At 49.8% G+C, this 27330-nt stretch overlaps 12 protein-coding genes across 12 annotated transcripts; 5 read left to right on the top strand and 7 right to left on the bottom strand.

Annotated features, from left to right (window-relative positions):
* Positions 1-236: 236 nt before the first annotated feature.
* Positions 237-1375, top strand: HO173_005381 (uncharacterized protein; the record flags this gene model as incomplete). The annotated part of the gene is made up of 2 exons (XM_037307299.1): positions 237-616; positions 682-1375. The coding sequence occupies 2 exons, from the start codon at positions 237-239 to the stop codon at positions 1373-1375; spliced, it is 1074 nt and encodes a 357-aa protein (XP_037165939.1).
* Positions 1376-1518: 143 nt separating this feature from the next.
* On the bottom strand, positions 1519-3687 carry HO173_005380 (uncharacterized protein; the record flags this gene model as incomplete). Its single annotated transcript, XM_037307298.1, has 2 exons — positions 1519-3369; positions 3421-3687. The coding sequence occupies 2 exons, from the start codon at positions 3685-3687 to the stop codon at positions 1519-1521; spliced, it is 2118 nt and encodes a 705-aa protein (XP_037165938.1).
* Positions 3688-4265: 578 nt separating this feature from the next.
* HO173_005379 (uncharacterized protein) lies at positions 4266-4682 on the bottom strand (the record flags this gene model as incomplete). Its single annotated transcript, XM_037307297.1, has 2 exons — positions 4266-4615; positions 4673-4682. The coding sequence occupies 2 exons, from the start codon at positions 4680-4682 to the stop codon at positions 4266-4268; spliced, it is 360 nt and encodes a 119-aa protein (XP_037165937.1).
* Positions 4683-9048: 4366 nt separating this feature from the next.
* Positions 9049-10864, top strand: HO173_005378 (uncharacterized protein; the record flags this gene model as incomplete). The annotated part of the gene is made up of 2 exons (XM_037307296.1): positions 9049-9737; positions 9793-10864. The coding sequence occupies 2 exons, from the start codon at positions 9049-9051 to the stop codon at positions 10862-10864; spliced, it is 1761 nt and encodes a 586-aa protein (XP_037165936.1).
* Positions 10865-13215: 2351 nt separating this feature from the next.
* HO173_005377 (uncharacterized protein) lies at positions 13216-13821 on the bottom strand (the record flags this gene model as incomplete). The annotated part of the gene is made up of 1 exon (XM_037307295.1): positions 13216-13821. The coding sequence occupies one exon, from the start codon at positions 13819-13821 to the stop codon at positions 13216-13218; it is 606 nt and encodes a 201-aa protein (XP_037165935.1).
* A 593-nt stretch (positions 13822-14414) lies between these two features.
* On the bottom strand, positions 14415-14690 carry HO173_005376 (uncharacterized protein; the record flags this gene model as incomplete). Its single annotated transcript, XM_037307294.1, has 1 exon — positions 14415-14690. One exon carries the CDS (start codon positions 14688-14690, stop codon positions 14415-14417), a length of 276 nt encoding a protein of 91 aa, XP_037165934.1.
* Positions 14691-17976: 3286 nt separating this feature from the next.
* On the top strand, positions 17977-18871 carry HO173_005375 (uncharacterized protein; the record flags this gene model as incomplete). The annotated part of the gene is made up of 5 exons (XM_037307293.1): positions 17977-18046; positions 18103-18122; positions 18193-18280; positions 18355-18597; positions 18708-18871. The coding sequence occupies 5 exons, from the start codon at positions 17977-17979 to the stop codon at positions 18869-18871; spliced, it is 585 nt and encodes a 194-aa protein (XP_037165933.1).
* Positions 18872-19088: 217 nt separating this feature from the next.
* HO173_005374 (uncharacterized protein) lies at positions 19089-19313 on the bottom strand (the record flags this gene model as incomplete). Its single annotated transcript, XM_037307292.1, has 1 exon — positions 19089-19313. The coding sequence occupies one exon, from the start codon at positions 19311-19313 to the stop codon at positions 19089-19091; it is 225 nt and encodes a 74-aa protein (XP_037165932.1).
* An 802-nt stretch (positions 19314-20115) lies between these two features.
* Positions 20116-21295, bottom strand: HO173_005373 (uncharacterized protein; the record flags this gene model as incomplete). Its single annotated transcript, XM_037307291.1, has 2 exons — positions 20116-21053; positions 21115-21295. 2 exons carry the CDS (start codon positions 21293-21295, stop codon positions 20116-20118), a joined length of 1119 nt encoding a protein of 372 aa, XP_037165931.1.
* A 562-nt stretch (positions 21296-21857) lies between these two features.
* Positions 21858-22711, top strand: HO173_005372 (uncharacterized protein; the record flags this gene model as incomplete). The annotated part of the gene is made up of 2 exons (XM_037307290.1): positions 21858-22460; positions 22532-22711. 2 exons carry the CDS (start codon positions 21858-21860, stop codon positions 22709-22711), a joined length of 783 nt encoding a protein of 260 aa, XP_037165930.1.
* A 174-nt stretch (positions 22712-22885) lies between these two features.
* Positions 22886-24245, bottom strand: HO173_005371 (uncharacterized protein; the record flags this gene model as incomplete). The annotated part of the gene is made up of 2 exons (XM_037307289.1): positions 22886-23767; positions 23850-24245. The coding sequence occupies 2 exons, from the start codon at positions 24243-24245 to the stop codon at positions 22886-22888; spliced, it is 1278 nt and encodes a 425-aa protein (XP_037165929.1).
* Positions 24246-24937: 692 nt separating this feature from the next.
* HO173_005370 (uncharacterized protein) lies at positions 24938-27186 on the top strand (the record flags this gene model as incomplete). The annotated part of the gene is made up of 6 exons (XM_037307288.1): positions 24938-24979; positions 25049-25100; positions 25154-25227; positions 25283-25446; positions 25510-27080; positions 27149-27186. The coding sequence occupies 6 exons, from the start codon at positions 24938-24940 to the stop codon at positions 27184-27186; spliced, it is 1941 nt and encodes a 646-aa protein (XP_037165928.1).
* Positions 27187-27330: the final 144 nt, after the last annotated feature.

Below are 27330 nucleotides of genomic sequence, written 5' to 3'. Positions count from 1 at the left end.
TAGCGCTTGGAGTTGGCTTAGTTACTCCTAGATTCAGGCATGATACCACGAAGGACGAGTAGGACGATTTCAAAGCTACCAGAGGTACTGAACTGTCCAGTCTATTGCACGTGATAAGTTTTCCATAACGTGAACGAGACCATCATCGAGCTCCACCGTGACCTAAAAATCCATAAACATTCCCATTATCCCCACCATTCCTCCCCCGTCCCCATCCATCAACCACACCCTCAACGATGATCCGCCCAACCACCCCCTCCAACCAGCCCCAGCTGTCCACTCCGCCCCGCTCGACAACCTTTCCCACCAAACCCGCTCATAGACACCACATTCCGCACCACCCCCACCGCGTCCACCACCAACACCACGACAAAAGCGTCCCCCAATCCGCAATCCTTCCCGCTACCTCAAACCCATTCGGTGACTTTCTGTCCAAGACAAACAGTAGGATAGACGGCAGGGTAGATGACGGCAAGAGCCCCTCGAGAGGACCGGAGCAGCCGCAGGTTAATGAGAGGGCGAGTGAAGTGAAGGAGGCGGAGAGGGAGAGGGAGCGGGAGAGGGACGCGTGGAAGGAGGTGGAGAGGTTGAGGGTGAGGAGGAACGCTGCTGATGAGTGTGTCTACATTCCTGTACCTGGATTGAACGGCAACAGAGATGCTCATTACTCTACTGTTGAAGTGATCTCCGAACCCGCCTCACCACCCTCTCGACCCTGTCGACTACGACGACCCGCCGCCTAGATTACACTTACTACTCCCTCCTCTCCTCAACCTCCTCTCTCGCCTCCGCAGTCTCCTCCCTATCGTCGCTCTCCACCCAAACCTCGGCCCTCCAAACGCGCTTCACGTCTTTGAGCTCCTCCCTCACCTCGGAAATAACAACTCAAATCTCCTCCTCTGACAAGTCTTTTGACGCTCAAGCTGGTCGTATCTCTCAGTTGGAAATACGTATAAAGGAGGGAAGGGAGAAAGTAGGGACGTTGGGAGAGAGGCTACATGGAGTGAGAGAGAAAGTCGAGAGGAGCTCACTGCAAGATAGGGAATCGAGACGGATAATTGGCAGGAGGTTGAAGATGCTGTGGGGGGCATTGGGACTCCTGATTGGGTTACTCTTGATATTGACGGCGACCAGGCAATGGCGACGGGACAAATATGTCATGACGGATGAGGTTGTGCATTTGCGAAATCGGAGGGAGGTGTTTGAGGACGTGGTGGGCATCCGCCAGGGAAAATGGGAGCAGAGAAGAGAAAGGCAACGAGATGAGGAGGGTTGGAGGCCAGGTGGGCAGACGAAGAAAAGAGTGGAGGACACGACCGCGAGGAGTTCGGCTGTGGACGCAGACGCCACGTTACGACTTTTTGACGAGTTATGAGAACATGACAGCATACGGAAACTACCAATGGAAAATAGCAACAGTAATGTAATAGGGTATCTTAAAACAAATCGAAGCGCCGTTTTGCTGTTTCGTCTACCCACGCAAATTAATATTCGCCCTTGATTTGCAGTCCGAACATGTCAAGTGCCGAAAATGTCATAATAGTAGTCCTCGTCGAGCCCTTCGCGGCTGGGTATCTCAGGGGCCTCACCCGCAAGAACCATATCTTCAAATCTGACATTCAACAGCCTGATCTTGAGGCCATAATCCTGCACCATGGCAATCAGTTTCTTGGTCTCGTTTGTGATTGGCTGCTGATTCAACAGCATGCGCAAACCGTCCAGCCATTCCACGGCCAGATTGTGAGTTTGTGGGTGAAGGGTAAGCAGTGTCACTTCCTTTCGAGGCGGCTTGGTTGCTATGGAGCCTGCACGAGTGTGGGTCTTGGGTGAGGCGGGACGTGAGTTGGAGGGAAGGTAGCCACGGATGGTTATCTTCCTTGCGGAGATAGAGTTGTGAGTTGCTTTAAGGGTAGTTGTTGAGGAATTGGGCTCATAGGTTGTGGAGACGTTCGAGGTAACGAACACTGTTGTGAGGTCGATCCTCTCAAGCAGTCCCTCCAGATTTGGCTCCTCATCACCAGCAACGTCGAAGTCGGCGTAGTGGAGAAAGCGCCTGTTGTGGGCTAGTTTTGCATAGCGTTGAGAAGTTGGATTGGACGGGTTAAGATCCTGCTTTGTTGCAGCGCCTTTTTCGCTATCGTGACCATGGCAGTTCGGGAACCATGCTCCTGCTAATAGACATCGTATGCGCTGCTCTTTGACAAATTGCAACGCTTCGTGGTACAGCTCGTCTCGGATTTGGCCAAGGTGATGACCCCAGTGGCCTTCGTAGGTCAATTCAAGCAGCTCCATCTGCAAATGCCTTAATCGTCTCAATTCGAATTGCTGAATTTCTGTTTCGACTACATCGACGTCGCTCAATCTTGTAGCTCCGCCAACCACTTCTTCGAGCAGTATTCGGACCAGGTCGGCGATCTTTATGAAGTCTTCAGTCTCGGCACCAGTAGTTTGCCATAGCCGGAAGAAAGCCTGTAGACCAGCAGTGTGGAGTAATGACCACTGCAAAATCAGAGGCTTGAAAACCTTGTCAAAGTTCGTTCGTGACTCGAAGGAGAGCTGGAATTTGCCATCGTCAATATCTGCTTTCTCAATTTCAAAATGCTCGCAAAGCATCGAAGTCACCGCAAGACTTGCTCTGGCAATTGGACATCTTTGTTCTGCCAGCTTGGTTGATTGCTCCAGCAGGAGCTTCTGAAAACCATCCTCCTGCCGTCTCACATATTCTATCAAGTCTACCATCCCCAGATAACCAACATCTCCAAATTCCCAGGCTGGAGTCTCCGACTCGAACCCCAGACGTCTCCACTTTTCTGGGTTATGTCTCTTCTTCACACCCTCTTCTCCATCATCCACTGGTGTCGTGACTCTTTCAGGATTGCTAGCTAAGTGAATGCTTTTCAGAGCTCTTCTATGATCCGACTTATCTAGATCCACAGGAATATCTCGCCATTTACGAAGCAGCACTTTTGTCAATGCCTGATACTCGAGCAGTGGATGTGACAGATCCTGTAACGCTGTGCTTTGCATGAGTGTATAGACCGCTTTGATGACACCGAGGTCTTGCAGCCGCTTGATGAATTTAGGCCAGTCAGCTTCTGAGTGGTTGTTAATAGCTTCTCGCATCAACGAATTGATGAGCAGCAACGCATTGGCACATAAAGCGTGATCGGCGGAAGATAATCTACTGACGAGCATCTCGAGGAACTGTGGGTACACAGACATAGCGGGCTGTATAGCTCGAAAGCCAGAGCTGTCGGACTGAGAGATCTTGCTCGAGGCGGTATAGGGATGAGAGACGATGTAGACTAGAATTGACATGGCACCGCGAAGGATGTTGACCAGTGGATGAGTGACGACCAGCTCGACAACCTACATTCCCATGTCAGCTGCCATCTTAAGAACATCTGAAGAAAAGTTTACCCTTTCCACAAGATCTTGATTGACATACTCCCAGCCTTTGTCCACCTCCAGCAGTCTTGAGAAGGAGGTCAAGCTATAGGCCAAAGTATTGCCGGTAGCGTGGAGTGTTAGATATCGTAACTTCGTTAGGCCTCCTTCCAGTATGAAAACATCAGCGAACGATGGATCCCCAATATTGGACTGCAACTTGAAGACGGCCATCTTGCGCACGGCATCCTCATCACTGCCTAGGCGCTCAACGAGCTCCGAGACATTGATGCTATCCATGGCCTGAGACCTGTCCTTTTACAAGCTGTGAAAATCAAGAAGGCATTTCAATTGACCATCTCGATGGTTGAACTTGACCAAATGTACCTTATTTACGTAGACATTTGGGCAGCTGCAGGTCCTCGCTAGCGCTTTTGCCGAGCCAGGCGCCGGACTTTTGTGTTTACTTTATAGTTTATACTCCAAGGTCTCACCAGAATCTCCGGGCTCTGAAGTCCCGGGCATTATGGATAGAGGATGACCGTAACCCTTCCGAGGTTCCAAACAGGCTCTACCTGAAGACCGCCTCTAGTATGCCACCGGTGGCTGACTACATCTAACATCACGATATCAATACAATCTCCCTTTCACCTCGTTAATGTACCCCGCCCCCATGCACTTCAGAATTAGCAAGCGCCGTCCTCCCATCCCCTTGCTGCGCCTCCTGATTCTCCCTCGAAAATGCAGCATCCCAATCCCCCGGCGCGCTATCTTCAGTCTAGGTTATGATTTCAGAGTCAGTATTGCCTATCCGGGAGGGTATATTGAGCATTGAAACATGTCTACAAAGTAGACACTCTCAAGACACGTCTCAAGGCTCAAGATCTGGTCCAGAAGAGCAAATATGATCTCCGAAGATTGCGTACGTTAGTCCCTGAAGGTCCTCGCTGCGATCCCTGCGAGTCGACATTGGAGTGGGTAGAATTTGACAGGTTCTCTCGATTTGGGGTGGAGAGCATGCCAGGATCGGTGTGGATGGTGAGAAGTCCAGGAGGAGACGTGTTGTAGGTATGAAGGGCAGAGGCACTCTTGGAGATGAGCGGTGCTGAAGGTTCATCTCCTGAGTTCATACTGGGGTCGTTGTGGAGGGTTGCTGGGGAGGGAAGGGGGCTGCTGTACGCAAGGAGGGCCATGAGAGTGAAGCCTGCTAGGAGAAGAGTAAGGAGCGCTGCTGTCGTTAGTGAGGGAGGTGCCATCATCGGAGGGCGGACAAGGCCTTGCGCACTGGTTTTCATAACATGAGCACTTGTGTACCAGTGTGCTAGAGGGAAGATCCGTGACTGAGGTTGAAAGGTGTGAGGAGAGGGGAATGGGTCCTCGGGGCTTGGAGGTCCTGAAAATGATGACTTGATTGTATATCTTCTTAATTGAAGTTGGAGCTGGAGGTCATCCATCTGGTCAGCATCGATCCTGGACCACGCAAGAACTTAGGAGCGCAATGGCCGTTTGACGGCAGTAGAATGCGACGGCATCTCAAACGTCGAAACCTATACCAAATGGTAAAGCGAGAACTTGAATCGCTCCATGGTGGTCAGTAGAAGAAGTCGCAAACAGCGCTCTTCCCAGGGTCCACGAGCAACGTGCGGGTCATCCAGCCCCCCCGTGAATCCTTCGGGTGTTTTGGGTGGCTTTCTGGCTCGTATTTCATGCGCTCTGATCGAGATAAAGTGGGATGAAGGGCATGACACATGCGCCTAAGATATCGTCATGAAGCGCTTTGGATATAAGCATCGCGCGAGTTCGAGTCGACCTACCAGATCATTCGGCATCCCGATTAGTCCCAACATTGTCCACTGGTATTCATCGCGAGAGATGAAAGGTACTACTGGCGGATCTGCCTGGCTGCTTGGAACTTCTAGCGAGATTGCTGAAGTATGCGCTCTGTGCATCTCGCTTCTCCCGTCCTCGGCGGTACTCCAGGATCCATCATTTCTGTCCTTCTTGTTAAATGAGTGAGATGGGTGAGATTACAAGCCATTCGATCATAATGCACCATGATGGTGGTTCCAAATTGCCGTTGCATGATAGAACACTTTTCCTTAGCCGGAAGTTGTGCTCGGCATTTCTCAAATAAATCAGCTCTGAGCTTGTAGATGGTCTACAGGGCTCCCAGGTATACATCAACTTTGACAGACTCCGAATCATTGACAGCTTGCGGAATTGCCTGTACCCACAAGGAAGCTTAGTAGATAGGGATAGCTTTCGAGGAGCCACGAGAACCGGAGCGGCACGAGAGACGGGCTTTGAGAATGGAGTACCAGTAACCCAGACAAAAGATAGAAAGTCAAAGTCTTCTAAAGTGTGCTGACGGTATCAAATTTGTCCTGATCTTTCAAAAGCTGTCACGACTAGCACAACAAGAGGTTGGAAATGGCAGTGAGAATAGGTCGGTAAGAAAACAGAGAGCATTTCCAGCTCACGGCATAGGAAGCTTCTACCTACCGATATTTATCACGCGAGGTAATAGACAACGATATGGAGGTCTTGAGAGTCTTGCAGGCAGTCGACGAGCGGGGTCACCCGATATGCACAGATAGCACCGCGCCCTCAAAGCCCGCTCCGTTGCACTGACGACCTTCGCTTAGCCTGCTCGCAGAGGTGCTATGGCGCTGAACGTGTAATGCTGTTAATGAATGCAACTGTGGGAAGAGTCATGCTTCGACCACTTGAACTTGATCACCCATGAATCAGGTTGAACGCCCTTGATTGGCCGTCGGTCTTCCAATACGTGATTGAAAGCGCTGGCAAGTGCACGATTAGAACATGAGACATTGAGTAAAGTTGTACCACAGAGAAGCTCCATACAGACCAATGACTTAGTAAACCACTGTTCCGCAACGTGATCGCAGGCATCTGTAGGTTGCTCGTGGAATGAGTGCACATTTTCCGTTGTTTGCAGGTTGTGTGGTCAAGGTGCATGTATGCGGATTTGCAACAGCGCGTTTTCAATGAAATCGGGACAGCGTATATAGATAAAACGCTCCAATCCTGCGAGCGAAGCCGGACAATGACTAAAACCTACTCAGTGCTGGTAGCTTGTCTTGTCCTGTCCACGCAGTTGGACATTGCAAGAACAAATAACCCCGCGTTACGAAAGAAACTCATGGCTGCATCTTCAGTCGATTCCACACAACTTTGGCTGCTTGAATAGGCGCAACAATGGCCTGTCCAACTGGGATAAGCTTACAGTATACTTCAACCTTGCGGGTGCTTGGTTTTTTGACAGGTGCATTTGGTTGGTGCTGCCGGCTCCGAGGTTCATCAAGGTCTCCCGTCGCTTATGAACTAGATCTTCTCTGCATGTTCTAGTTTATAAAACATGGGATTGTTATTATTATCGACGTAAGTAGTTGCAAGCTAGGTCAAGCGAGAAGTGTGTTTCAGTACCTTATGCATCAAAGACTCCATTATCTCATGTCTTTCAACCGCAGGAGATGGACATCCAAGTGGCTCGCGGAGACTGCTCCGAAACTTTCAGTACTTTAATTGATGCGCCAATTGCGCCTCGTCCTCCTCGGAGTCAGAATGGATTGTAGACAAATGCAAAGTTCTTGGGCCGCCCAACTGATAAGGTATGGGCAATCCAGGCGACGTACAGACGCTAGTTTGGAGATAAGGCACAAGATTGATAGTGTGCATATGCGATGCAGCGCCACTGCCATGCAAGTAACCAAGGCCCTGGTGGCCCTGCCGGCATGCGCCACTCCGAGTGCACAAGTGATCTCCTCCAACGTTGCACGTTTTCTCACCTGGTATCCAACGGCGCTGCAAGACAATAATGCAAATCTCCGCCTGCAAGAAGATCAAACGGTAGTTCGCAGGTTTTGGCTGGCTTCCCTAGTTTCCGCATGAAACCAGGGTGCCGGGTCCAGCAGCGTTTGCGAGATTGGTTTGTACAGCGGTTCATTATCGCGTAACGACGTCAATTTGATATCCAGGTGATGTTTTGGGACCTTAGGTAATGAGTGGAGATGTCGGGATGATCCTGAGCCTACCGGGTGAAGGCCTTGATCGATCCAAAGCGATCAAGTACCGAGGCATCACTTCGCTTTTGTAACTTTCCTTTGTCTTCCTAGCCGCAGAGAGTGGTCTCAACTCTCAAGGGGGAATGGACGGACGGTGGTACCTGTACTTATATAAGTACCTTACTAGCACTTGAGACGGTCGACTTTGATGGAGGAGTGTTGGGGACATTTGTGGGTCAATGAGGGTCCTCCAACCAAACTTTGCTGCAACGGACCGATTTCGAAAGATTTTCCCAAACTTCGGGACAGCGATTCTTGATTGGCAATGCAGATAGGACCTATGAACTTGGACCGTGCTAACCTGCCGTTATTGCCCTTATCATAGCCGCCGTAAAGCCTCGCATGGAAAAGAGGCCATGTTATGCAAGGCTCCTACTCTAGCCAGCCGATCACTTCGTCAGGGAATGCAATCGAGGTTCCTAAACATATCAGGGTCTCACCTAGACTCGGAAGAAATACTCGTGGCTTCTGACTTGTAAGCTTCCCTGCTTAACAATAAGTGGTATTCTCATCCTGAGAGGTCCTAATCATGAGCGATCAGATTCGGAGGGGTCTGCCACGATCTGGTGGTCGAATGAGCAAGTTGCTGGTAGCGAATAATCACTCGATGATAAAATAGAGGGGTATAATAATGTTTGCTAATTGATTGGAAGTGGACTGGGCTGGACTGATATGGACTGATAGAGGAAAATTCTCCTTAAGCCTGTGCGCTTATTAGCTCTAACGTTGGCCCTGTGTGGCTGTGGGCGCCGGTAGTCTAGTACAATAAGGGGTAAGGTAGGCTGGTAGGCTGGTAGGCTGGTACTTAGGCTAAAAGAACCGGGCGAGCCAGGGCACCTATGGCCCCCCTTCACCCCCCGCAAGCGATCATTTTACTTTATGAAAACAGAGTCAGATACTCCATACTTGTCAAAGCATTTACTTTAATTTTCAATTTTTTCACACTACTCATACATACTACTGCTACTACTACTACTACTACTGTACTCTCTATGTGTGAATAATTATACCCCTGTTGTAGCAGTCCTTCACTTCTCTCTTCATCGATATTGAGTTGAAAAATTGCAATTGGGATGTGTCCCTGAATCTTCCATCATCCATCGTCTAATACCCCCCCATACTCTAAAATTTCCCGAAAGTTCCAGCCAAGATTTCCCCACAAATTCGTTTAAGCCAGAGGTACCCTCTTACCCTCCACCCTCAACACCTAACAACACTCGACTCGCATCACACCCGTATGACATTCCTTTCAAACCCCTCACCTTTCACATTTCACCAATCTTTACGACCATTGTCAGATCTTCTACCCGCTAGCACATTCCGCAATTCGCCAATGTTAACTCGATGCCGCTCACTCCGGCTTGAATAAGACCAAAAGATTGTGGGCACTTTTGCCTGGAAAATTTTCGACCAAACGACCAATCCACCCAATTAGCCTCAGATGATCCTGCGGAAAGACTCTCTTCAGTCTTTCCAGCTCATTCCTAGGGAGCTTGGATCGAGGAGGAAAGGGCACTCGACGGGCTTTAGACGAACCTACAACGGAGCCTCTTGACCGCTCGCCACAGAAACCACAATGACAGAAGTGCTTTCTATAACACAGCCGGAAGGCACTACGCATTTCGGATCTCCATTGCGCCGCTCCTCTTCTCAGACATCCTTTTTACTACAGAATGCCTCCTCCTACTCGAGATCATCGTCAAACATCAAACAAAGATACGCAGCTGTGGGCTATGATACTTCAAAATTCCCTGCTTCTCTGCCATCCTCCGCTCCGTCCTCTCCACGACTGACCGCCCCAGAATTCTCGAACCAGCCATCCTACACATCCACTCCTTCCAGTAGCTTATCACTGGACGAGCAGTGCCAGACAGAAGAGGAGGACATTGTTTTTCCATTATACGACGATGGAAGCTACTATGAGGAAATGGTCGGTGCAAATCTTCCGTTGAGTCCTGAACCTCCGGGCCTGGACGCTGTGACGAAATCCGCCAGTGACTCTGCCCTCGCAAAGCCAACCTACCCTCACAACTCGGACGCCAAACCTACCGCCGGAGATGACACGGCCATCGAAAATGAGCCTACCAGACATGTCGATTACCTGTCACATAGTTGGAAAGAGGAAGATATATGGGCATCGTGGAGGCATATTGTGGCAAAGAGGAAAGCCTACACTAACAGCCCGAGACTGGAAAACGCATCGTGGAGAACGTGGACAAAGTCCAAATACCAGCTCAAGACCGTCTCGCCCGAAACATTGAATTGGTAGGCCTGCTTTTCGTGCCTGCGTAAGCTGATGACAAATCCTGACATTCATTAGGATGAAGGACCACGACGTAACGTGGTTATACGGGCCTCTCCAGACCGGCAACGTCAAAGCTTTCAACCTAAATCACACTCCGCCGGCAAGTCGGCTCTCGAGGAGCAATTCCTTTGCATCGAAGAAACCCATCCTGAAGAAGCGGAGCTTGTCAGAAATCATGCTTCAACGGTCTCTGTCATCGTCGACCCTAATGAAGCAAGCTACAGATGCCCTTCGTGCTCAGCAACCCCGGAAAATCCTGCATGATAGGCCAATGCTCGGCGACAGAGCATTATCTGACTTTGGCATATCGTCTGAACCCGAGACACCGTTCACGAGATCCACAACCAACACGTCGTCAACCGAACATTCTGAATCAATCTCTACATCAGGTGTACAAACGCCTTGCACGAAACGACACATACATTTCAACAATAAAGTGGAGCAGTGTATCGCCATCAACAAAGACGTTGATGACCGCCCTGGGTACTACAAAGCTGTTCATCATGATGATGATGATGATGAAGACTCCTCAGAAGATGAGATGCTCGTAATGAGACCTGTCAAAAACGCTACCAAGGCCAAAATCAGAAGCACACCAAGTACACCTCGAAATAGCTTCAGCGGTGATAGCAAAACTATTGCTATGCTTCCCTCCACGACCCTCAATTACCGTGGCGATACACCAGACCCTGCAGAGCAAAAGTCCAAACAGAAGGAAAATCTCTGGAACGGAGGATCGATTTTGTCTCCGTCTCCATCACAGCAGACTCTTCGACCTTCCTCTCCCTCCACAAATTTTCTTCTCGACGATGAGGACGAAGATGCAGACATCAACTGGCAGCCATCTGGATCCAGTGGGAGGAGAGACAGCCTGTATCCTCGCCATGGATTACAGCTTGATCCTTCCGATGAAGACGCGGACGCGGAACACAGTGGTTTACGCCGAACGCCGTCCGGCATGTTCATGCCCTACGAGGAGGAGGAGAACGACGTAGGCAACGCTGGCCTCTTGGGCAGAGTCGTCGACACAGTAAACACTGCGAAGGATATAGCCCACGTTATTTGGAACGTTGGCTGGCACAGATGAAGGATCCGCCTGGCCGTTCATGGACGGCCTGGAGACTCATCATCATTACATCAAGGCCTGGCATGCCACTACCCCCCAATTTCTACGAAACGAGGAGAAGATTCGACCTCTATCAACATTTGCGCGGCGTTGGCGGCAGCACTCAAAATTTTCCGCAGTGAGCATGGGACCATTGGCTTCGAGCAAGACAGGCGCAACAATGGCATTTTGCAACAGCAGACGAGTTCCGCCCGTGACACCACATGCGTGCATGGGACATCTAATTCGACTCTACATATTCCCGGCTGACGGCAATCTTACATAGATTTCTTTTCAGGTGTTGTTACTGGCTTGACAGAGCACTGGGTGTGCTTGGGGTCTTCTGGCTTGTGAAGGTATGAGATGATGGGATGGTTCCGTTCGGGGACAGCTGCGTTTTGAAGAAAACGACATGCCTTGCATAGCTTAGAAGCATAGTCTAGAGCTATAAGGTACTAGCTTGTACTCTTACTAAGTGCTATACTCGTAGTAGTCAAGTCTCAATGTGCAGAGTCGATAATTACGTTAAGAAAAGAAGAATTTTTTAGTAGATAAGTAATACCTTCAAATCATATCATTAACGACAGCTTCTTTGCTTTATTTATCAAGGCAGAGTTTCCTCAGGTAGAATAATTAATCAACATTGTTATATACAAAGGTTACTACTAATGTTTCAAACTTCATCTCTGCTTATCTGATCTTGCTTTATATGTACCCATCAATCCGAAGGAAAGCCATCGACTCAATGACCTCCGAAATCATGAGTTTGAAAACGCAACTTCTCATCTCCTCCAACGTAAAACACCACGACCTCCGCATCCGACCACGAAGTAGCAAAGACCAAGCGCCTCCCACTCTGACAACAAGACCGCACCGGTAACTGTTCGTAAAGATACAAACTCGAACCGCCCGTCGACCTGCTCCGCCTTCGTGCCCTTCATCTCTCCACTCGGTCCCGCCCACCATACACGAAGGTCGTTGTCGCCAGGAAGCGATATCTGTCTCCAGCGACGCGCTGCCCGCATCCGCGACGTGGCTACTCTGGCCTGTAGCCGAGGTCGAGGGACCCGGGTGCCATGAGGTGCGCACAGCAGCATCTGGCTCTATCCACCAAACGCGCATGGCACCCTTTGGCAGGGCCTGTGGGTGAATCCCCGCGCCATGAACACTCTGCGCCGGTGCACTGTGCCCGTCCATGATGGGTCCGGTGGACTCAGCTCCCCTGATTGTGTGCGGACTACCATCATTCTCGATGAAGAAAATGGATCGTTCCGTCGCGCTCACGGGTGTGATAGGCCTCGGATGAGTTCTGCGCGAGGGATGCGGCCCTTTCGAGATCGTCCGCGTCGGACCACTGGCCATTGAAGCCGCGCGAGTGCAAGATGCTTGTTCTGCCGGCAGTTACGGGATCCCAATCTGATTGTCCGACCCACCAGACATCGATGGATCCATCTCCCTACGCGGAAGCACATATAGCACCGCTTTTCTGTGCAGAGGCAGCATTTGGATGGCCGAAGTTGTATGATTGGTGGGTCCACTACCAATCATTCTCATATGGCCAAACTTAGGCATGAATCGAGCCGTCGGTCTCTACCCGGTATACACTATCATGCAGGTTCGGGATCGAGACACTGGCGATACATGCTCCAACCTGTCGCGAGTTTTCTTTCTACAAGTACTCATGGTTTCAGTGTCCCAGGTCCAAATCAACGAGGACTGCTTATAATGGGTTTCGTAGATTCAGATTGTGAAGTTGGATGACGCAGGTAAATATCTTGTACTGGCGACCAGGTTTGGAAATGCTCTGGAAAAGGTATCTTGAAATCTAGGGAAGCTGCAGACCAATGGTGATGCCCAAGACAAATTCAACGATGATTTTGAATCGGTTGCCAGGTTTCAACTCGTGGCTTACACCGTTGTGATTTGAAATGCGCTACGTTCGTTGGTGCCGGAATAGTGCTGGAGTTCCTGGTCTCGAGTATACTACTTCTACCAACAATCACAACCTCGCGGAGCTCGATGTGGGCGCCTGAATCATCTCCACGATCCCAGGCGACCGTGACCTCGTTCTCTGAGAAGACAGCGGCTGGCACTGGGGTCGGAATGTTAGCCGGAATACCAGGTAATTTCCATTCAGAGCTGTAGACCAAGGGTCCTCTGGGGTGGGAGATGCTGATACGCATGAGTTCCGGGTAAGGAGCATGAAGAGACCCTTCAAAGAGGAGAGTATATCCTTGGCTGCCTAGGTTTCCAGGCTTACGTGAAACAATCTGAAAGTGGTTCTGCTCTCCCTTATACTCTCCATCCACCTTCATTTGAAGCAATACCGAGATTCATTCCGGAGAAGGGAAATTGAGTAACGCATGGAGGCTCAACTTCCGCGGCGGCAAATCATGTTGACATTTATCCGTCAAGATACGTGGTATCGGCACGAAGAGTACGAGTACCTTGGCAGCAGCAAAAACCCTAATGGTATTGCTTGGGATACTAGTTGGCGTGATGAAGACTTCGATCATCTTGAGCTCTTCGATGTGTTCCGGCAGCTTCGCGTCAACTATAGGCCTAATATTGCCATCTCGAGAAAGAGGCTCGTGTCTTAGAGATATTGCGCGAGGGTGACCATCCGCGACGACATCGATCCTGAAGGCCTGGTAGTTTTCCCATGTCGTGTTCCAGCTCAGTCTAACCGCTTTCCCTTGAATTCGTGCTTGTAAGTTCCTCAACGGCAGCGTGACACTGAGTTTATCTTTCGACACAGTCCACCTAGAGTGCTTAGCTTTCGCGAGATCCGAGGACTTTTGGCGTATGAATGCGGTTGTTTTCTTCAAGTTCGAGGAATCCATCTCAGCACCAATCTCGAAGCAAAAATTGCTTTGGGTGACTTTCCTAGCCGTCTCGACCCTAAATGTGTCTCCATAAAACTGTATTTTCAGGCCCATCTGGCGATGTATCTGCAAGACAAATTTAATGCTCACCAGGCTGCATAGTCTTTGTTCTAATCGTACATTCAGTTGTACTATCTTTTACTTTTTGCAAGGACGCAGCTGGAGGCGCTAAAAATTGCGGTATGTGGTATGCCGAGTCCAGAGACCAATCTTTAGCCTCGAGCCGAACATTCTCGAAAATCGAACTGGCTCTCTAAATGAAGCATAGATGGCCTGCAATGCTGAAGCGTGGATCCGAATTTTTTTTCGAGGATTGGTCCGTAGTGATGGTGTGTATCTTGTTGCCGTCCCGAATCCCTTCAACCGTCGACAGCGTGACTTCCCACTGGATATGGCTGCCCAGGCCATTTTGGGATTGGAAAGATGTAGGAATTCTATGAGACTAGTTAATTACAATTGTGTTCTCACAGTCCGTGTCTGACTTGGAAGTGGCGGTTGGGGGCTCGTCAAATGCAATCGTGTCTCTATTTCTCGTTCAGCAGCCGCTTTCGCTGCTGTGGCTTTGTCAACCGCTGCCGTTGTGATGGCGAATTTGTCATTGACGTTTTTTTCTTTTGCTGTCGCCTCCGGACTCGACGAGTCTCGATTCAATACTTCAACCGAAAATTTTGGGGGCCTGCTGAAATAGCCAACATCTTGAGCAGAGCTTCCCCTTGAAAGGCGATTACTTCAGCGGCTCCAGTAACACTTGCTGCACCCGCAACGCCGCCGGCAGCACCTTCAACACCAGCTACTGCCTCTGCCGTTGCTTCTGCTTCACTGGCCTCCGCGCCGGCCTTCTCGAGGGTCTTAGATCTAACACTACGGCAGATCAGACCAGCAATGGTAGACTTGGCATATCTCTCAACAGCGATGGCTGCCATGATACTTGCGAGACACTAGGGGCGCTTCCAGATTCCTTCCCCGATTCTCTGCAAGCTCCTTGTGATATTATTGAGCAGCATGGTCTCGATGTTTTGGAATGACCACGGTGTTTCAAGGACTAGCTCGAATTCGTCAAGCTCGAAATCATTGGCGCAGACATCTTTTAGAGGAAAACTTCTGGTCGACAGTGAGACGCGCTTGTTCTTGCAGATCAAACGTATCGATGGGGATGGAATGCTAAGAAGGTTTCCGAAGAACTGCGCAGTGCCCTCCAAATGCCGCTCTTCGAACTTCTAATCAAATTTGAGCTCGGCCGGACCGTGGTCAAGAAGTCTCAAACCAGCTTTGATTGAAAATATCACGCCCAGGATTGCAGTTGCGCCTGGAGTTTGAGAACGCTTCTTATGAGGGTCAACCCACCCGACAAGCTCTGCAACTGTGAAAGTTATTGGACCAGCCAGGCTTCCACTCGCTATAAGTCCAGCCTTCTTTAGTTCGACTTGAAAGTCGAAGTGGTGGCCAAAGACGAGAACCTTAGCTGGCAGATGGTACCCTGGCTCATAGGTCCGGTCCTCCATGAGCAGATTGTCATTGCCGCTATTAAATTACAATGACGCTACTTCAAATTGGATCTCTGAGATGGCGTCTGGATCTGTTGAGCTGGCCCCCCTGTCTTCTGATACTGAGGGATAAAGGTTGGCGATGGCGATTTTATCCTCCTTGCTGTAGAGTACTTCAGCGTAGCGAGCTTGGGGTTGCCATCATGGAGTATAATGCATCCCTATAGAGATTGTGAATCTTTCGATTCCCCCAGTCGAAGTCCCCCTTGAATTGTCAAAACTTTCTTCGCGTGAGGTAAAAGTTCCTTCAACTTCCATGTCTCTAAGCTCGAAATCAATAGACATTCCGCTGAAAGGATTCAAGATGGACTTCCCTGATGGCGTACTATGTTGCAGTGTGACCTCTGTCTCGTCTTTCTTCATCGAGATGTTGACGGCAAAGAAGACCAGTTTAGATAACTCAGTGATCTCGAGGCTGACATTAAGGTCTAGATTAGGACCAGCCGGTTTATAAGCTCAAGTCCCATTTACGGTGAGATGGTTGCCAAGCAATTTCGAGGTTTCAACAATGATGGTGTAAACACGATCTTAGGGTTTCCTTGCCACAAACGCTTGGAGTACAATGGTAGAGCTTGGATGTGCTTCTGCCCCAAGCGCCAACGCTTTTGTCATCTCACCCTCGCCATGTAAAGGGAATTTCGGCGAAGAACCAGGCACTACATTTTAACATACGTGTCTGCTCGAAATGATTGGAAGAATGCCTGTGTGGACTTTACATGTACTATCGCCATGTATTCCCAGGTGGGAAGGCCGTCAATCAACTTATCCCATTCTCCAATCTTCGATGCCCGGTAGTTCAAGTCTCGAGACTTCGTGGGAGACCCTTCGCGCTCCTTGATACACTCTTTCCGAGTTTTCTGGTGGAGCCACCTGTCTTCAAGTCTCTGCCATTTCCTTTCTCTCATTTTGTCTCACTCCTCTTCTTTGTATTCCTCTCCGAGAAAAGCACGTTTGGGTGGTGGAGGCTTCCGCTCCCTCTTATCAGTCTCGTAAAATTGCCAAAATAAATCTGCATCCGGTCTGTTCGTGCTGTAGGCGTCTCGAAGGTCTTCAATGAGCCTCAAAGCCTCTTCAAATATCTTGATTGGAGATTATTCCGGAAAAGGCACGGGGTCATCACCCAAACGATTGAGAGTGTCCGTCGCGCGAAGACCAGAGCATTTGTCCGTATTCGCCTCATGCCATTTCGCCAGCGCCTCATAGCAGGTTCCATCGATTTTTCTGGTCGAAATTTTCTTCCTGAGCAACATCAATGTCTTTTCTATTAGGTATTTGCAGGCATGCCTGTAGTCATAAGATTTTGTTCTGCACTACCAGCTTCCTCATTGCTCTCCTCCACTGGAATGCCGTCTCGAAACGGCGGCCAGAAGTTGTGAGTGCCGTGTCTTTTGTATCAAAGGGTGATGAAAACAGCGGTTTCATCTTTGACGAAGTTGTGAAAGTCCGGAGCTTTTTCAGATTCAGTCTGGGCATCAGCAACACCGCCGTGGTGCTGAACCTTATAGATGGAAAAGTGCGGCTTGATAATTGTACGTTTCTCAACCTTTTGAGCTCCTCTCGAATTGACTGTCTCTTATTATCGCCCTAAAGAACATCGGATTCTCATTGGTACTCGAGGTCAGTTGTATCCTCATCAAAATGCTGCTCGCATTGATGTTGTCACCGGCTAAGGGATTTGCTGCTTCTCCCGATGTGACACCTTCGAGTCCCTCTGTGAAGCAGAGGATCTTTTGTGGATACAGGCGCGCAATTCCTGGCAAAATATACCCTGCATCTGGTGCGAGATATCGTCGTTTAAGACCCACTGCGTCAGCTTGTTCCCTGTCAGAGTCATTGATTTGTGTTGTAATCAAGGGAGGACGAATGGTCCCTTGAATATTTATTTGATGTCGTCTTGGTCAAGAAGATGAAGGAGACCTTTCGTAACGGTCCAGATCCGCATGTGAAGCTATCATGGCTGTAAGATTGGGTTTTTCGCCTCGAAGCATCCTCAAAGCTGATGCCGGGAACTTGTGATATGAAGCATCGCCACCATCATCAAGAATAATGAAATTTTTTTCCTGGCGCTCATGCGCATCTACATTATATTGCAGAAACATGGCATCGCCACGTCCAGCATAGATGACGTGTAGCAGAGGGGGCGTCATGATCGCTCGTTCCGAAAGATGCCCTGATTGTGCTTTGCCTGTAGATAGGCCTAAGCCGCAAAATGCTGAAAGAACAGTATAAACTGTCCAGAGAGAGCGAACGAGCAGACATTCACATGTATAGGAATGCCCACCATTGACAGGCACTCTCCCTCCTATTCAGCTGTGATCTCATAATGTGCGCCCTTAAGAGACATGAACGATATTCTACGGATGTGATCAAAATTAGGTAAATGATGGATTGTGGCTGGCTGGACATACCTACCTAGGTAAGGTGGCCTTCCACTACTCTATGACCGATCCGATTCTAGCGTGCTTTCCACGTTCGGCCTTTTGAATGTATAGCCGAAGCCCTACCAGTTAGACTTGACATCTGCAACGACACACTTATCTCTTCAAATTGTGTGAAAGAGACTGTAGAACATTCCAAAACTACGAACTCCTCTTTCAAACCGTCTCGCCTTGCCCGAGTCACCCACCACCCAACCTCCAACCTCAGACCTTCTGTCTCACACACAATGGCCGAAGCAGCCCCTACAGATGCAACGCCAACAGAGCCCCAAGCTAGACATATTGTCTACTGCGGCGGTACATCTTCCCATTCGCTGCCTCGTGCAACCCCCGGCACTGACATGCCTTTACAGTCTGCTCTCTTCCCCCAGAGGTACTTCATCCCGGATCAACAACGGGCTTGAGACGCCGGCTAAGGACTACAGGCTGATGCGCCAGCCTAGTATTGTGAATTCGGCGGCACAGCGAAGAAGTGCAAGGAATGGCTTGAGCAAAACCATCCGGATATGCATGAAAAGCTTTACTCTGAAGGTGCAACCAACCATTCCCTCTACGAAACGTTCGCTTGTGACAAGCCCGTCATCTTTGCTCACACAAAGAAATAGAAGCGATAACAGCCTCTCTCTCCACACTCTCCGTCGACGCCCAGAAGCGCGCCCAAAAGGACTCGAAGAAGAAAGAAGCGAAAGCCGCAGCCGCGGAGGCTCGAGAGGCTGAGGCGAAGAAGGAAGCGATGGTATACATAAAGCGCGTCGAGAGGAATAAGAGAAAGTATGTTACGGCAGTGTCGGGGTTGGAGGCGCATGGAATGGACTTGAAGAAGGTGGCCAAGGAATTCGGCAAAAAGTGTAAGTAGCTTCCCTTCCGGTCTTCTTGGGCGGTGGTTACGATATGATTTTTGTGGGCGGGAAATGGAGTCACAGAAGACGGGTCAAGTAAGGGCTGACAATTGGAACAGTCGCAACAGGCAGCAGTGTCACGAAGACGGCGAGCGGAGGCGAAGAAATAGTGGTGCAAGGGGACAACAGTGACGATATCTTCGACTGGGTAGTGGATGTGGGTGGAGTGCCAGATGAGAACGTGGAATGCATCGAGGACAAGAAGAAAAAAAGTGCTGGTTAAAGGGCTGATATTCCCAGGCAGATAAAGAATACTGGCGTCTTGATGTGTTTATTTGAGGGACAGGATATGAGTTGCAACCATTGCATATGATAGATCTTGGGGATTGCTGTGAGAGTCACCACAGTAATCCCGCTGCCATCCTAATGATTGTCATCAACAGACTTCCTCTCAAAGCCACATTCAGTCAAAAGGCTGTTGTTGGAGGCCCTTTCCGCACTCATTTCAAATTCATTTGCTCTTTGGCGGGGTTTTCGTTGGTTTCAAGCATCCATTTTGCACGCCGTAACTGCAAGATGATGAAACACAAACATTGTTTGCTGCTAGGCATCGTGAGGTAGACAAAATCAGCCCGATCGAGCCAATCCTCCGGTATCAGGTAAAGATTCTGCGCAATGATATTCAAAGGAGTTCCATCTGCTTCGTACGACTTGTACCTTGTCATACTCCTCTGGTTCCATAATGTCACTAGTGGGTGCCATTTTGACTCAACCCTTGTCAAAGACCATCTTCGAACTGTTGATTTATTACTTTCTCTACAGTCAAGTCCGCTAAAGCTTTACTGGATTCTTTTCTTGTTGTCGAGTTGTTGAACGTGCGCGTCCGGTCATTTCAAATAAACTACTCACTAGTGCTGTTGTTGCAGTGTGAATGGCTCGTATCAACAAGAGTCATCCATGAATTCGCGCCACAGATTATGCTTAGGACCCCTCGGTACCCGAACGAACTTGCAGTGTGGTGTAATCAAGACTAGGAGCCTCGACGGCCTCACTGGGCCCAAGTCCGGTGTAGCGAACGAATGAAGAGCGCGAAACAGCTGTCCCAGCACTAAGACTGCCTCGACATATTCTGTCTTTCGCAGCAGTGAGTCCAGTAGCGATTCGCAGAAGTCATGTGGGTAATATGTCATCAGATGGACCGCGAGGACCACAACGGGACCCGCTAGTTTCCCAGTCGATGAGGCACCAAGGGTGATGGAAGCATTTGCTCGTTTCGTTGACTATGATATGGTGACACTTCAAGATATGTCAATTGGGTCTCTCGCAAAGCATTCTTAAGTAGCGTACCGTAACATGGCTTGCTTAACAAAAGCATCGGCTGCGAGAGACACAAGCCACACCAGCTTGGTCCAAGATGGGCCCTAGAATCTGGTGCAGCGTGAAACAATGTCGTGCAAGATGATAGCGACGCTTTGACAAAGTGTACGTCGCTGGTCTTCTCGTGCTTCGGGCTGGAAACTATTAAGATCAATTTCTTGATTCTTTTTGAACTGCCATATCCCGTCGCAGATGCCTAATCACGGCTCTATTCGTCTCCCGCTCAGCCTTGAGACCTTCAATCTCGCCTTGCAATTCCGCTGTTCGTTCATCTTGCCTCTTGACCATAGCTCTTGAAACATCGCGACCTTTCATTATGCCTCTTGTGTATAGCACGTGCTTGTTACAAATTCTCTTCAATGTCTCCTGAGCTTCGAGTGTAATGGAGGCGTTGTGATCTTGTAGGGCACTAAGTACTTCAGATGCTAATTCTGATTCCTGGGTTGGAGGGATGTCCTTGTAGCGAATTGGCGTAGGAGTTACTGCTGGAGAAGGGAGAGCGCCGCTCGCAAATAAACTTTTGCTATGTGTACCAATGGCAGGCGTGGTGAAGATATCGTCCCCTTCGGTTCCAGTAGCTGACGTTCGTAGAGCAACCTTCAGAGCGTCTCCATCGTCCGCAGCCATCTCATCGTACCTGCGTTTGCCTGGCGTAGAGAGTGTATCCGACTTAATCGCTTTGCGTGGCGTTTCCGGGGGTGGCATGGGATGTCCACTGGATGCCTGGTCTGCATATTTCGACAGCTCATCATCGTCGCTGGCGGGCCAATCAAAGAACTCTTCTTCGGAGTCGCTACCTTGGGTGGTAGTTGTCTGCGTTCCATGACCACGAGCGGATGATGAGGGCGGGCTGTAAGAGGTTTTTGAGGGCGTGCGAGGTGTAGTGAGTTCTGGACTACCGTCCCTGAGCCGACTGGAGGTTTGAGGTGTGACTATACCATATGGCGAAGATTTGCTGGGAGTCTGAGGAGAGTGTATGGGTTCAGTGCGGGAGTTGTTCAGAACGGCGGCTGCTTCTCGTAATTTGGCCTCGTCATCCCATAGGAAGAAGTCGCAGCGTTTGGGCTGGGGTTTCTGACATGTATAGACTATGTGCAAGTCATTGTCAGCTAGTATTAGGTTGGGATTGAGAAAGCCAGGTCTACCCACACCACCGTCCATGGTTCTTTCCACCATTCTTAGTTTGAAAGTGCTGTGCCGGTAGGCGAGGATCGCAGTTGCATTGCCAGATGCCATCGGAGAAGAGTCCCTTCTTCAAAGGCACTTTGGTTGTCGCACCATGATTGCCGTGGCTTCTGCCTCGAAAACCTTTACCGCGGCCTGTGAACATGGCAGGTATCGCAGGTATTGCAGGTATTGCAGGACTGACAACGGGGCATCGCGGGATCTCACATCATCTGGCAGGCCGGTCTCAGTTATGACACGTCTGTAAGATACCTTACATCTCTAGGGGAAGGGTATTACGAAATTTCGGCCCGGAAAAAAGGGTTTTCCGACCTATCACTACCACCAACCCTTCTGAATAGAGTCTGAGTACTGAGACTACCTTACATAGAATAGTGATGCGCTGACGTATGGCTTTTGGCAAGGTGCAAAGTCTTTACCGTACCTCAATCAATTGAAACCTTTTCCCTACTAAGATACTATCTATAATTGATTAGAAGACCATGCGAGTTTGCTCTAACACTGAGAAAAAAGAAGGTGCACATCTTGCCTTCTAAGAATCAGAACTTAATCTGAAATATCAACTCACTTACCTCATCAGCCTTGACGCTGCAACCAGACAGCTCCACAGTGCTTCTCAGGATTAGAGCTTCCATACTTTAAAGGCGTTGATTCTCTACATTTCTACTGCCCTTGCTCTCCCTCTCTTCTTTCGTCCTAAGATTAAGATGCCAACGGACACTATATCGCTCCGCAACTGTTACATGACAGCTGTCATTGGGCCTGATGCGTGGAACCGTGCCGGCAAACCGCAACCTATCGTGCTCACATTGAAGCTACTCATTGACACCACTTCCGCCGGCACTTCAGATGAGATCGCGCATACCTTCTCTTACGGACAGATTCGCAACGATGTCAGCGTACTTTCTGATGGTCACTTCCGCAGCATTGATGACCTAGCAAGCAGTCTAGTGAGAATTGCACTTGCCAAGAATTGGCCTGGCGAAAGCCTTCAAATTTCTCTACTCGCGCCTAAAGCTCTGCTCAGAGTAGAGGGTGGTCTGGGGCGAGAGGTTACGCTTCGAAAGCAGTGGATTGAGAACGGAGGCGCCAAGCAGCAAATCTGGGGCTGGGAGAGGCACGCATGGCTGGTCAAGACGTTGAAAGTGGCTTGTATTATTGGAGTGAACCCACATGAGAGACTGGAGAAGCAGCAAGTTACCATCAATCTCGAAATTCTGGGCGAGCGTGGAAAAGACGAGGGAGATTACAAAGAGCAGAACGGAGAGGGAAAGGGCCCGTGGGCGACACTCGTTGCTCGAGTTTGCAGTGTGAGTTGTGATTTCTCTTGCTCTCTTTGCCAACTTCTCTCCTGCTGCAGACTCATTACTAGCACGTCTAGGTTGTCGAGCCATCTGACTTCCAGACATTGGAAGCGCTCGCTGCTTTGATAGCTAGAACATGTCTTGAGGACTTTCCAATTCCCCAGATTACAGTGTCAGTTGAGAAGCCTAGTGCAGTGACATTTGCTGAGGGAGCTGGTGTGGAAATCACAAGAGATAGAAGTTTCTTGACATACTGAGGCCTGAATGTCGTTCCAAACCCTCATGCTCTTTGGTCCTGAGCTCCTAGGTTTAGTAGTCAAATAGTAAAGTCTAGCTGGTATGTCCAGCTAAATGTCGAGAGCGGTTCTCGGGGTCGGAAGACTGCAAATGGCGAGTAAACCTGAGATGTTGTTAGCGAAACCTCTGCCGAATCACAAAATATCCGTGCTTTGACGCCTCACCCAATTGACAGCTCCCGGTCTCAGCGGTTGATTGGGACTGCCACTCGTAAAGGGCCGTCTAGGACCACCTGACGCTTTTCTTGACTGATTTGGATGCATCGTAATCACACCACCCTGGCCCCAGCCAAAGTTCTGACCTTGCATAGATCCATCTCCTCCCCAATCTGATTGAACCTCTGGCTTGATCTTCAGACAACCGGCCCAAGCTTGAACGCCGTACCGGTCGGAACCGAAAGGCGCTTTGCCAATCCTACCCCGACTGTTTCCGGTCGGTTTCCCCGGAAACGGCACGGACTCCTGCTCAATAGATTCTGGGCTCTCACGAAAATCTGGAGGAAGGCCCTGGCCTCGACCTCCTCTGCCTCTCAATTTTGCATGCGATTTCCTGCCTCCACGCATATCTACCTCAATAAGGTATTCAACTGAGTACCGACGAGTGCCAGCGAAATCGCGGCTTAGGACATCATCCGTGTGTTTCGAAAGCTCTCCAAGGTTACAACTAGGCTTGGGATGGTATTCTGGGCGATTAGCCCTTGCAAGACGTATACTGTCAAGCTCGTCTTGCCTGATGTTGCGAACGTTATCCCAGGCCCTGTGTGGGCCGAGACAGATTGCACATGTCAAGTTCTTGGGATCCTCTCTTTTTCTACACTCTGCAGTGAAGTGTCGTTCAGCACAGCGGCCGCAAGCGGGCGCGGAGATGCATTGGGCCTCTAGGTGTCCATACTGCTGGCATGTCTTGCATTGCCTTAACTGGCTCTTCCGTTCATAATATTCGCATGCTAAAACCTTGCTTCCAACGAGCAGCTGTTCTCTGATAGCCGCATGGACATGTTCCGGCGGTGCGAATTTCTACAAGCAATAAGCCGTACTGCTTTGTCTTCGTCCATTCTGGTATCAGCCACTCGATTGATTTGATCTCAAGACCGGCTACGGAGCTTTTATTAATATTGATGATACCGTTGATGGCTCCTTCTTGATTGGCAACATCGAAATTGCTGGGGACGTAGAGAACTAGGACGCCGTATGTCTCAGCGGGCGCTAGCTTTGGTTCAATGGTATTACCCTTCGCGTTGGGGTCTGCAACAGTCTGCCCAAAAGCGCTCACAGAGTCTGGTCTGGGACTAGAGCCCTGCAAAGACCGGCTAATCTGTTGCTTGCTGGGTAATGCTGGCTGTGGATTATTTTCCAAATAAGCAAGCACAGAAGTACAAAAATTGGCAAGAGTTTGGTTAGGGCATTGCCTGCCAGAAGAGCTCTCTTCTGTGGGTGCACCGAATCCAAGTAGTTTTCGTGCCTCCTCTAATAATGGTAGAATGGTCATTGGCATCTTGAGATACTTGACCCACCGACGGCCACCCCACACATCTGCGTGGCATCAGGAAACCCCTTCAATGCGTACGGCCAGGACCCATGGATTTGTGCTTCCATCGCCTTGCCGAACTATTGTAGTCAAGAATCCGAAATTTAGAGATACTCCCTAGTCGTTATGCAAAGACTCGAGCAGATTTGAGCTTTCGGCATTCAACGGTCTCTGGAAGTCTCGGGCCAAATGAATTCAATTGGTATCAATCGACACTCGGTGCTTGCTACTGATATGTACTATCAAGCATGAGGCCTATCTCAACCGTCACCATCACGGGTAGCAGAGAAGGAGAAAGGGGCAGGCAGACTTGGCACAAGTCGATTTATGCTACTCGTACACTCACTTGGGTGTGATGATTACAGAGTGATTCTCACATCTGAAAGAGAGACAAGTTGGATGACGTGTGAACTTATGTCCTGTTGGTGTGCCCTAGAATTACTTTACTTTATACTTTCGTTTTGAATAGGTGAGCGGTGATTGGACAACGAGAGACCTCGGCTCCACAACCGTTAGCCGCTAGTGTGGCGACTATCGACGACATTTCCGCCTCCACGATTCGCCTGCTCTCCAATCCGATCAAGCACTGCACCTTCCAACCTCCCTTTATTCAGGTCCAATTGTCTGCATTTAGATCCCTTTAGATTTCTTCCACCGGTATGGCTTCTTTAGGTATACGGAGCTTGACCTCAGCATCCAAGGTCTGTCCATACCGTCACCATCTTGAACAAAAAATGATGAGGGGCGATGGTGCTAATGGAATCTGCCAGTTCTCAAAAGTTACACGACACAGTCGACTCTTCTCCACTTCAAGACCTCATGGTAAGATCACCTTGACTTGGGTGCTACGTTCCTGCACTTACAACTATACTCAGCTCGAATCATAGCCAATCAACCGCTTCGAGCCAAAGAGGCATCCCCATTCATCAACAACAAGTACCCAATAATAGTATGCACTTCTGACCGTGGACTCGCAAACGAACTTCTGACAAGTGCTCCCATAGGACCATGAGTATGACGCCCTTGTTGTGGGCGCTGGTGGCTCCGGTCTGCGAGCAGCCTTTGGCCTGGCCGAGGCAGGCTTCAACACGGCATGCATATCGAAATTGTTCCCCACGAGAAGCCACACCGTAGCTGCACAGGGCGGCATCAATGCAGCGTTGGGAAAGTAGGTTTTCATCTCTCGAGTCCAATGGAGGTAGACCAGATGCTGATGAAATCTCTTATTCAGTATGCACGAGGACGATTGGAGGTGGCACATGTACGATACCGTCAAGGGTTCAGACTGGCTGGGCGATCAAGATGCGATACACTACATGACAAGGGAGGCGCCCGCAAGTGTCATTGAATTAGAAAACTATGGCTGCCCTTTCTCAAGAACAGACGAGGGTAAAATCTACCAACGAGCCTTCGGTGGTCAATCGCAGAAGTTCGGAAAAGGAGGGCAAGCATACCGATGCTGCGCTGCAGCTGATCGAACTGGCCATGCCCTCCTTCACACTCTATACGGCCAGTCACTAAGGCACAATACCAATTACTTTATAGAATACTTCGCGCTGGATCTGATCATGGAAGATGGCGAATGCAAGGGCGTGATTGCATACAATCAAGAAGACGGCACATTGCACAGGTTCCGCTCACATAATACCGTCCTCGCAACCGGAGGTTATGGAAGAGCATACTTCAGCTGCACATCAGCCCACACCTGCACAGGAGACGGGATGGCAATGGTAGCTCGTGCTGGTTTACCAAACCAGGATCTGGAATTTGTCCAATTTCACCCGACCGGTATCTATGGTGCTGGATGTCTGATCACCGAAGGATCTCGTGGCGAGGGAGGCTACCTCCTTAACTCCGAAGGTGAGCGATTCATGGAACGTTATGCACCAACAGCCAAAGATCTCGCATCACGAGACGTAGTCTCAAGATCGATGACCATGGAGATCCGGGAAGGCCGTGGCGTCGGCCCTGACAAAGACCACATCTACCTGCAGCTCTCGCATTTGCCGCCGGAGGTCCTCCATGAGCGTCTCCCTGGTATCTCCGAAACCGCTAGCATTTTCTCCGGCGTCGACGTCCGCAAGCAGCCGATTCCCGTCCTTCCTACCGTCCATTACAACATGGGCGGTATTCCAACCAAGTACACTGGGGAAGTCATCACTGTTGATGAGCAGGGCAATGACCAAGTCGTCCCTGGCCTCTTCGCTTGCGGAGAAGCCGCCTGCGTTTCCGTCCACGGCGCCAATCGTCTCGGTGCCAACTCCCTCCTCGATCTCATCGTTTTCGGCCGAGCAGTCAGCCACACTGTCCGGGACAATTTCTCCCCAGGTATGCCACACAAAGAAATCCGCGCGGACGCTGGTGCCGACACCATCAGCATGCTCGACAAAGTTCGAACCGCATCAGGCCCTAAATCAACACACGAAATCCGCAGTGCAATGCAGAAGGTGATGCAGACTGACGTGTCCGTGTTCCGTACGCAAGAATCGCTCGACGAGGGTAGCAAGCGTATCAAGGACGTTGACCAATCATTTGCGCAGCTCGGCACTAAAGATCGCAGTATGATCTGGAACAGCGACCTCGTTGAATCTCTCGAACTTCGGAACCTTTTGACTTGTGCTGTGCAAACGGCAGACTCGGCTGCTAACAGGAAGGAGTCGAGGGGTGCACATGCGAGAGAGGATTTCCCGGATAGAGACGACAAAAATTGGATGAAGCATACTCTGAGTTTCCAGAAGGAACCCCAAGGGAAGGTGGAGCTGGGGTATAGGCAGGTCATCGGGCATACATTGGATGAGGCGGGTTAGTACACGCCTTTTCATGATCATGTATCCCCACACGGTAGAACAAACGAACTAACAAACATGTAGAATGCAAGGCAGTACCGCCCTTCAAGCGTACGTACTAATGGCTGGAAGATCTAGGGATCAGGCGGGAAGAAGGGCATGCATGGAATGGGTTTAGGGGGGCATGGATTGGGTGTTGGACGACTCATGTTTCCGCGTTGTCCTGGCTCAAGGTATTTGCTAGTGAGCCTTTATGTATATGATTA

The sequence above is a fragment of the Letharia columbiana genome, assembly GCF_014066305.1.
Source record: "Letharia columbiana isolate WasteWater2 chromosome Unknown Sc0000014_s0, whole genome shotgun sequence".
Taxonomy (NCBI): domain Eukaryota; kingdom Fungi; phylum Ascomycota; class Lecanoromycetes; order Lecanorales; family Parmeliaceae; genus Letharia; species Letharia columbiana.
This window is presented reverse-complemented; position numbering and strand designations above follow the sequence as displayed.